The sequence below is a fragment of the Epinephelus moara genome, chromosome 17 (genome assembly GCF_006386435.1).
Source record: "Epinephelus moara isolate mb chromosome 17, YSFRI_EMoa_1.0, whole genome shotgun sequence".
In the NCBI taxonomy this organism is placed as follows: domain Eukaryota; kingdom Metazoa; phylum Chordata; class Actinopteri; order Perciformes; family Serranidae; genus Epinephelus; species Epinephelus moara.
Window position 1 is genome coordinate 34,520,296 of NC_065522.1, and position 10,125 is coordinate 34,530,420.

At 40.4% G+C, this 10,125-nt stretch overlaps 1 protein-coding gene across 4 annotated transcripts in view; it reads right to left on the bottom strand.

The window, feature by feature from the left end:
* LOC126403819 (lamin-L(I)-like) overlaps positions 1 to 10,125 on the bottom strand; it is a 128,533-nt gene extending 118,408 nt beyond the window's left edge. Inside the window, exons 1-13 of one of the 4 annotated variants that reach the window (XM_050066616.1) lie at positions 9,073 to 10,125; positions 8,503 to 8,605; positions 7,878 to 8,219; positions 7,315 to 7,602; positions 7,074 to 7,211; positions 6,799 to 6,935; positions 6,362 to 6,472; positions 6,019 to 6,123; positions 4,996 to 5,034; positions 4,282 to 4,368; positions 3,244 to 3,345; positions 1,274 to 1,330; positions 858 to 965 (exon numbers count right to left, since the gene is read on the bottom strand). In XM_050066616.1, coding sequence (XP_049922573.1) covers positions 858 to 965; positions 1,274 to 1,330; positions 3,244 to 3,345; positions 4,282 to 4,368; positions 4,996 to 5,034; positions 6,019 to 6,123; positions 6,362 to 6,472; positions 6,799 to 6,935; positions 7,074 to 7,211; positions 7,315 to 7,602; positions 7,878 to 8,219; positions 8,503 to 8,605; positions 9,073 to 9,243 — 1,788 coding nt within the window. In that variant the 5' untranslated portion in view covers positions 9,244 to 10,125. Of the gene's footprint in view, positions 1 to 857; positions 966 to 1,273; positions 1,331 to 3,243; positions 3,346 to 4,281; positions 4,369 to 4,995; positions 5,035 to 6,018; positions 6,124 to 6,361; positions 6,473 to 6,762; positions 6,936 to 7,073; positions 7,212 to 7,314; positions 7,603 to 7,877; positions 8,220 to 8,502; positions 8,606 to 9,072 lie in introns of all 4 variants that reach the window. The other 3 variants (XM_050066615.1, XM_050066614.1, XM_050066613.1) reach the window with 3 other exon arrangements.

Genomic DNA, 10,125 nt, shown 5'->3' on the forward strand with positions numbered 1-10,125 from the left:
ATATTTGACATATTCAGTAGATTTACTTTTTTACAACATTATTTGAAAACTCTACATCCGGAAGAACTCCTATCACTAAAATGCCATTTATAATAACTTTATTTATAGCACCTTTCAAAACAACTGTTACAAACAATTAAAAGAAGCAACAATCAACAAGCAAAACAACAATTATCAAGCAAAATCACAATCAGGAGTCAACAAATTTAGTTTATGTAACAGTGGAAGTTGAATGCAATGCACACACTTAAGTCCAAGTGCAGAGATTAAATGAGGGATGTGAAATGTAAAGTCCAGTTTGATCATCCCGTCTTCATCCTGTTTATATTGCAATGGTACAAGATTTGATGCACACACGCACACACACACACAGACAGTGGTGTTTGGATTCGGGTTGCAGGAGACCAGCACCAATTTGAAATGGAATGAAGCCCACAGACGGCAGACAGCAGCTACAAAACAGTAGTGGAACACGCCCCATCCGCCCACAGCACAATGCTCTTAAAGCCCTACGCTATCAAAAGCTGGCAAAATACATTGATTTTATTTCATGGCTTTGACATTAACCTGTCATATTGTTGAGTTATCAAGGACACTTTCATGTTTTTGTGTGTGTACAGGAATGTTAAAGACATCACTGAGGAAAACCAGGTTGATGTGACGTTGTTGAATCAGGGAATCCGCGTGTCCATCACGACAATGGATCCTAATTAACTTTACATTGGCATTGTTTTCGTGGTACTGGCACGTAATTTCAACCCATTACGTGCTGCCACCACGGAATGCGGTGTTAAGAGGTTGTGGTCATTTCACGTATTTCTGTGAGATCAGGTTGGGTGGTGAATACAAATACAAACCTGCTTGATCTGACTCTGCAGCTTCTCCTCCAGAATCTGAACCTTGTTCTCAGCTCCCTCCCTCCTCTGCTGCTCCTCCTGGAACTTCTGTCTGGAAACTATCGGCCACTTTGACCAAAAGCAAGAGAGAGGAGACTGATTCGAGTCATGTTTCTTGTAAGAGAATGAGAATGAAGGTAACACAACATGACAAATATCAAGCACGTCTCAAGATCAGATTGTTTTAGATTTTGTATGTTATGTTCAGATGAGAGCACTTGGATATTCTTGTGTCAGAAACTCTGCATTCCACAGTTTGACCAGTAAAACTAATCTTTAACGAAATTACTCTCAGTAAGGTCAAACTTCTTCCACTGCCAGTGATTCTAAAGTAAGCTTTATGTTTACCAGGAAACATTAACATGTATCAATTGTACCTGGCCACTTACAGCAGAGGAGGAAGAGTGGGCTGGAGTGACTCTGCTTCTTTCCAACTGGGGAGAAAGAGGAAGATTAAGATAGCCATGTTCTTTCATTCAAGATTTATTAGTGGTTTATGAGGTAAACCAATAAAGACAAACTTAAAATACTTAGAAAACCAGCTCTGCAAATGTTTTATGGTAAAGAAAATGCACAGGTTTGTAAAACCTCAAGAATACACACTATTTCATGAGTAAAAGTGAACTAAAAATAACTATGAGCCTCCACAAGCAGCTTTAAGTGCAAGGTCTGAATTGTTCAATACACAAAGCAGTCCAATCTCCAGAAAAAAAAAGAAGCTTTTTGTGGCCCTATCAGGGTTAATAGAAAATACCTGCATTTGGAGCCTAAAAAGCCAATAAAAATACCTGGGCTGCTACAAAATATCTATCACTGGAGTCTAAAAGGCAGATGGAGAAACAGACAGGCTGCTAAACCACACCCACAACTACAGCCTAAAAAGTCAACTGAAAAACATTGACTCATCACTAAAAACCCAAATGATTTGAGACTAAAAAGCTGACAGATGCCCCTGCCCCCCCCAAAAAACCCACAAGATTGGACCTCAATAATCTGATGAAATCACTGTGATAGGTCCCTATTAACCAACACTGTTGCTGCACTGTAAAAAACACGTCCTCAAACCTCCAGTCTGAAACAACAACTCCAACCAACAGCACAAAAACGTGAAGCTCCAGGAAATAAACCCCACCAAAAGTGAGCCCTCCTCGGCCGCCAAGGTCGACTGTAGCCCGGCACTGACTAAACAACCAGAACTGGTTTTTCATCATGGACAGCTGCAGGATACAAAGAAGTGATGAAGCTTGTGGTTGGATATTTTGAGGATGAAATGTTGCTCCATGAGTGACTCTCTGTCTTTCAGACAGAGCCACAGGAATCACTGGCAAGTGATCTAGCTTTAGCTACACCTAGCGACGATTACCCTGACCTTCACACAGAGGCACACATCTGATTTTCTAGAGATACACAATTACCAATTCTATGTGATGTAACATAAAAATAATATACTTAGTAATGTAAGGAATTACTGTTGGCAGAGTGTAATTTGTAAAATAATATTACTTTTGAAAAGAGTTTATTACATTTTTAGATTAACATGCCCGACACTGCTATAAACTATAGACTGGACCCTAAAAAGCAGATGGAATTACATCGACAAGCTACTTAACACCAATGATTGGAGCCTTAAAAGCCAACATAAACACACCAACGGGTTGCTACAATACACTCATGTTCAGAGCGTAAACAGCAAATGATAAAACACCAGAACAATCAGTTTGTTGTTTGCTGGTCTCTGACAGTGGTCTGCAACTTGGCAGGTGTCACACCATCCACCATTCCCTCCACCTCCAGATGACAAAGTCAGCCCATACTTTAGGTCACTTTAGAAACATTGATATGAAACATACAAATTTAACATGTTCATGGTTTGAAGAAATGTATAATGCTAACATTTTCTTCTGGCACTTGGAATGAGTCATGATGACCTTTAATCTGTGATGAGAAGTTATAGAGGATAGGTGTTGCTGAATGTCCTGAAATTGAAATTAATACTAAATGTTACCGCAAATATTTGGTTGTTTTGCATATCCCGGCAGAGTGCATTATCTGTGCATACACAAATAATGTATTTAAATTGGTTACACTGTTAGTATGGTACTCTGGTTAAAACCTATTAAAAATGAAAATGTGACTGCTTAGCTTGGGAAACAAAGTAAACAAACTGCACAGTCAGTGACTATGAATCCTTGAACTGAACTAACAATTCAAAAAAGTGATTTATGATTCACACCTCTACAGTGAACCAGCACACTTTAAACTTTCACATGTTGACAGTGGGCCCTCCTTACTAGAACTAGACTGGAAATCGTATTAGACACAGCAGAGTTAAGAAAGAGAGATGGACCTCCATGTTTTTGGACAGAGTCTCCATCAGGGTCTGCAGGTTGGACTCCATCCTCTGAGTCTGATTCTGGAGCTGCTGGACTTCAGCTTGTTTCTCATCAATCTGGCAGGAAAGAGAAGACGAGACACATGTTTTATTATTGATGCATATTTGAATTTATGTGATACAACATGAAACAACAAAAGAGAATCAATGTAATGAGCCCATGAAATTGTTGTAATACGTCTAATTTAAGCTGCTGTGAACAGATAAACATTCCTGAAGGTGTTTTTATAATAACTCCTATTCTTCCTTGGGTCCTATTTCACCGGCACAACTGCAACAACCAGTCAAAAACATAAACTGTTCCCCAACATCAGCATCAGTCATTTCAGCAAGTGTCCCAAAACAATATTATGTTCAAGTGACACTGCTCTGTAGAGGCCGTCGTAATTAAGACGGGAGCAAAGGAGGAAGTCAGGTGAAGTTGTTATAGAGTGACAAAATCTACATACAGAGCAGATTGTGAAATACTGATCAACAACACATTAGACTTTAATGAGAGACAGCTACTGTTTCCCCAGACATAACAAAGCCAGGGATCAAACAGCCAACTCTGTGATCAGTGGACAACCTGCTCTGCCTCCTGATCCACAGCTGCCCCAAGAATTATACCTGACCAGTCTGATCTGTGCAGAGGTGGTTCAGGAACAGATCTGTCAACTGTCAGTGAAATGTTTAAGATCCAATTTCAACCAAATTACCAAAAACTCTCCTCATTTGTCTCATTTGAATGAAACCTGCTGTTTGTGTCTCTCTCCACCATCTGAGGGGTAAATACATGTAAATACAGCCTCTACAGTCATATTCTTTAAAACTAGAAACTTTGGGTTATTGTCTGACAAGGACTCAAATCATTCTAGTCTCAAGCTCTCTTAGACCTGGTCTTTACTTGACTCGGTTCTGGAAGTGACTTAGACCCAGACAGAGAAGCTAAACTGAAAACAAACAGGTAGGTGGCTGAAAATCATCTCAAGAGGAAAGGAAACAAATAGAAACCTTTTTGATTTTGGTGTCTAAATCCATCTGTTGGGTCTCCAGCTGCTTTGTTAGTGTCTCCACTTCCTTCTCAGCTTCTTTCCTCTTCTAAATTAAGAAAGAAAAATAGAAAGAAAATTAAGCATATGTATTTTTTTCTTTTTCTGAGAAAGCTCAGCTGCATTTCAGCAGCAAAGTTTCCTGTGCAGCTTTATCTCAGGGGTGTGGGTGGTAACATGGTTTACCCTCACTACACTGAACACAAATTTGCAAATCCTAGAAAGGTGAAGGAATGACCTGCTAATCTCTCCCTATGACTGGCTAGTACTCATTGCCTTCACTAGTTGGATTAGTCAGGTTTAGGCAAGAGGAGTGGGATTGGTTCAGGTTAGAGTAAGAATGTCAGGGTAAAGCAGTCAGAGGCGGAGTGAGAGTAAGGCGGGTTATTCCTTTACCATCCTAGGATTTGCAAATTCAGGCACCATACAGATACAGAATCTCCCTGCTGCTCTTCTGCTTTTATTCATTTTTGGGGGGCTGCACAGTTTATCTGTTAATGAACCCTTAATGCTTATCTGTGTTTTCATTCACAAGCCACAATCTGTACATTATATAAATTGACATATCAATGTAATAGATGCACTTTGTGTGGATTTTTTAATATTAGGAAACCAGAGATTGTTTTATATTTTATTCATGTTTAGTATGTATTGTACTTATATCATGACCACTTACCCAAGGAGAAAAGAAGAGGCCTTGTCTTTCTGTCTCCAGCTGAGGAAATAAAAGGACATACAGAGACACATGAGCACCACATTAAAGCATCTGAGTAATTATCCAACCTGAGGGGACAGTTACACTGGGTAAAACATTTGCTTCATCCATATTCAAGTGTATCTTATCTGTTGATCAAATTCGTGTACCTCCAGCTGCAGAAATGCCAACACATTCTCATCCCAAGTCATCACATATCATTGCTTTGTCAGTGGACATTCGCATCTACATGTCGAGCGCTTTCCGCATCTGCTGTTGACAAACTGGCTCAATGAATGTGACATGTAGGGAGTCCACACACACAAGATTTAGAGAAAACAACATAATTTATCAAACTAAGATTAACTTAAATAACCAATGGAGTATGTAGGTCAGCAAAGTCAGTACTGAAAGCCATGCATGGATGTGTGTCAGGTGTGCTGTGGAGGTGTTGAAGGTGCAAACCAAAAAGCAATGATGCAGGGTGGATGACTGCTGCAGGAAGAGAGAGAGCAAGTGAACACATGAGGCACCTTTTATAGCCTGGAGGGGAGGACAGACAGTGGGAGGGGTGTCACAGTTGGCAAACAACGGTGGAACATCAACAAAAGCACATGGTTAGGTTTACAAAACAACATCCTAATTTGGCTCTACATACATGTGGGAAGTGAACACCAGGTTTCCAAGTGAAAGTCCAGGGTTTGTTTGATTCAGCCATCACACCGCCCGCCCTATAGGGGCTTTCCAGCTCTTTATATTACACTGTTACCGGTAGCTTTTCCAACTGATGCGGTCTGGTGGCATATCATACCAATGCAACCAGTGGCGCCCAGCCAATTATGAACTGACGCCACAAAAGGTAGCCTTTGGCATCAGTGTCAAACACCAAAATCACTGACAAAGCAATGGTATTTGACGACTTCTGAATGAGAATGGGCTGAAAATGTTGAGTCATGACAGCTGACTCTCTCTCTCTCTACAGAAAGATGAAGATGAAACATGAACCTCTTTGTTTTTGGTCTCCAGCTCTTCCTTCAGTGTCTGCAGCTCGTCCTCTTTCCTCTGCTTCTCTTCATGGAGCCGCTGCAGCTCAGATTGTTTAGTTTCAACCTGGAAGGACAGAGAGAAAGTGATGACAGTGAGAGACAATGTTCACTGTATTAACATTTAAACTGAAAACATTTAAATATAAAGTCTGTCTGTATTTGGACTGGTCTTGGAATGACTTTATTTTGTAACTGCCCTGAACAAACTACTGTGAGTTTGACCTCATCTACACTATGGATGACACCAGGAATGTGACTTCACACTGAAATCAATGTGTTATATTATGAAAGTAAAGATGGACCTCCTTCTTCTTGGTCTCCAGCTCTTCTTTCAGAGTCTGAACTCCCTTCTCAGCTTCCTCCCTCCTCTGCTGCTCCTCCAGGAGCTGCTGCTGACATCTCTGCTTCTTAATCTGACAGAGGAGAGAAATGAACAAAGACCAGATGTGAGACGTAACTTTATTACTGGCAATAACAAATATTGACATGCATTTATGGCTTATCTCTCTTTTGCTGTTATCTCAGTCTCCACTGATATTTGTCTTCATCTTCATCTCTCTGTCTGTCTCAGCTGTGCCTCATCTGTCCCATTTTTCTTGAACCTCTGGTTGTCCCAACATCAGTTAAAGTTATCTCTCTGTCACAGCTGCTCTTCTTGTCTTCTTAATCCCGTTCTTAACACAGATTATGTTTCTCTACTTACATGTTTGCTTTGTTTTTCCCCTTTTCCCTTTGAAACCTTCATTTCCACTGTGTCAGTTGTCATGAGGTGCTCTCTTTCTTCATCAGGAACAGACTGATCTTCAGTTTTGCTGGTTTTAGAGCTGTTCATCTTTTGTCCTCTCTCAGTTTCACCACAGTATCTTCTCTTGGTCTCTGTGTAAAAGTATAGACATTTCAGTCTAAAAGGAGCTATAAATGTCAGACTCCTGACAGTTCATATCACTGCTCCCTGTAAACCCTGTGAGAATAACTTCACATTCACAAAGCACTGCAAATTAATTTCAGACTTACTGATTATGTTTTGCCTCCATTTCCACAATAAAATGAGGAGTAAGACAACAAACATGATGCAAACAGCCAAACTAACAGCCAAACTAACAGCCAAACCAGTAATGATGGAAGAATTGGACTGGACCTTAAAGAAATCATCTGAAATGATAAAACACAAAACAACATGACATCTATATAAAGCTGGAGCTCAGCTATTTAACACTGAAACAGTAACCACACTGTAAAAATAAACATTTCCTACCTGGAACCTGGATGTGTGTCTCTCTGGTCTGGTTGATGTTCCTCTGTTGGACTCTACAGGTGAAGCTGTTGCTGTGTCTCTTCTCCACAGTCACTCTGCTGCTGACAGTATAGAGGTCATCAGGACCTCTGACTGTCTCTGTAGGTCCAGCAGAGAGGAGCTTTCCCTCACCGTCCAGCCACAACACCTCAGGCTCTGGATGCCAGCCTGCAGACTCACACTGTAACACCACTCCACTGGTGGCTTTATCAATCCCTGCTAAAGTTATGACTGGTGAGGAGACAACACCTGATGATGAGCGAAAGGAAAAATGCATGACAGTGCAATTACTGGAAGTGACAGCTCATACATAGTGCATTAAGATATTATCAAAATTAGTTAAGCATCTTGAAAGATGTCTATCTAATGACACAAATCTTGAATTCTGAACTGTACATGTGTCAGAAGAGTACCTGTAAAGTATCCCTTCCTGACTTTTAGTATTTCAGATGTGTTCATCTTTTTTCTGGAGGTAGAGACACTGAGCTAAACATGCACCATGAACACATACATTATGCACTTACCAACAACTACTTGAACAACAGTGTGCCTGGCCAGTGTTGGAATAAAACATCTGTATGTTCCGCGATCAGAGAGTTTGACTTTGGACAGTCTCAGTGAAACGTTTCCAAACTTCAGCTCATCGACGAACAGTGATGTTCTTCCCTCAAAGGACTTGTGTTTTTTACTCACAAGTTCCTGTTCAGAACGCCACACGTAGACAAATCTGGGGTTCAGGTCAGGTCTCGTCCACTCCAACGTCAAGTCAGTAACATCTTCTGCAGGCTCCAGACGACATGGCAAAATGATGTCATCACCGACTGTTGCTACTATTGGCTGAGAGGAGCCAATCAGCTGAGACTGACCTGGAAGACAAATGTCTGTTTTAATGTTCACAGAGGAAGTACATTTGCTCAACTCTGTGAGGCCTCACCCACTCCTATAAGACACAGCATCAGTAACACAGAATATTGTCTTCACACAGCAGTGACGTCTGTATTAAAACATAACTGGGACTCTTTCTTGTCAGCACTTTAGCCTTCATTGATTGAAGGCAGACAGGAAACATGCAGTTCTGGTGGTCGCCCCATAGTTTTGACTTATCAGTGCCATAATAGTGACCTATGAGGACGTATCTGTTTGAGTTACCTCTACAGGAGTGTGTTAGGAGGAGATGGAAAACCAGAACACTGAGGGGTCTGAGATGAGATTTAAGGGGCCTTTCGTCTGCGTGGAAGAGCATCATGGAGTGCTGAAAATAAACAGCAAACAGTGACGACAGTGTAAGTTACAGGGGAAAAGGCTTTCAAGTCATTCTTAATGTAAAACTTGGGCCAAAATTACATCTAAACATGCTGAAAAAAGTATTTCACTGCAGGAAAGATGGTCTCATAAACCTGGGCTGTCTCTGCAGCAGAAAGACACAAATACTTTTGGAAATGGTTCTACGTGATCAGAGAAAACAGAGAAAAGGGCTGTGGCATTTTTTTCACTCAAGAGTTAGAAAACCTACAACTACCAGAATGCAGTGCAGCTCAATGGACCAATAAACACTCCCGCTGGTGGGTGACAAAATGCAAACTGGTATGTTTGACACAATGACACAGCAAGCTTGTATTATAGTTAAACAGTAGCTAAAACATTTTTCTGCAAAAATTTGAGGTGAGAAATAGGCAATGCAATCTTGATTTATATTTGATCGACACTGTCTAGTTTTACCGAGGCTGGACAAAGTTTAAGAGAGAGAGACGGGCGGATCTGTCTGTTGGTCCACTTCTGTGTGTCCGTGGTCTCATCACAGAGAGTGGGCAGCACAGCATAGTGGAAATACAGCCTGTTGCAACAGCCCTGAGAGCCAGCGAAACTCCGCCGGATGACACTTGGCATCATTTGGCAGAGTTTTGCTCAGAGGGGGAGCCGGGAGATCTAGGCTCTGATTAGATGGAGAGAAGTTTACCACAGGTCATTTACATACACTAGCCACATAATTATGATATGAAGCTGGTTGAAAAGTGGCAAAATATCCCCTTAAAAGAATGCAGTCAATCTAAAGAGCTGAATTATACACTGAATATCACATCTGAACTTTTTTGTACTCATGCAGGAGGCTCCAACAAATTAAAAAATCTTAACTGCCACCTGCTGTCTTCTACCAGTAAGTTGCACATATTATATTTTATCATATAATATCATACTCTTTAGATTCCCACAAACTCAACACCTGTGAGAACACATACACTTTTCCTTCATTCTCTGTGGTGACAACCCTTTTCCAAATATTTACAGAGTCATGACAGTGAGTCTGTCTACACTTGATTCAATAAACCTCACATTTTACGACACATTTCACTTTTGTAGCTTAAGACATTTAAACATCCCATAATGAATTAAAAGGTGTTTTGAAGCTTGAAGTTTGTTAAATAGTTTAGTTACACTTCAGCCCTTTCTATGTTACAAAGTTCAGAACCTCCGGTACATTCATCACAGTACAGACTCTGTCACAGTTTGGTGTTAAACAAACAGGTGACTTGATAACATGCTCCACATTCAAAAAAACATTTCAGGGCTGTTTTAATTAGAAAAGACTTCTATTTATAATGACCTGCATTTGAAATCAATTTTGCATCTGCATGAATTTTTCCCACGCAAACGCTGTGAAATAGATTTTTTATCTGTTCTAATATAAAGTTCTGGTTAAGAGATCATAACTCATCGTGCACACACTTTTTTTCTAAAAGTTTCTACTTTATTTTAGAATAAATGTGAGACAAA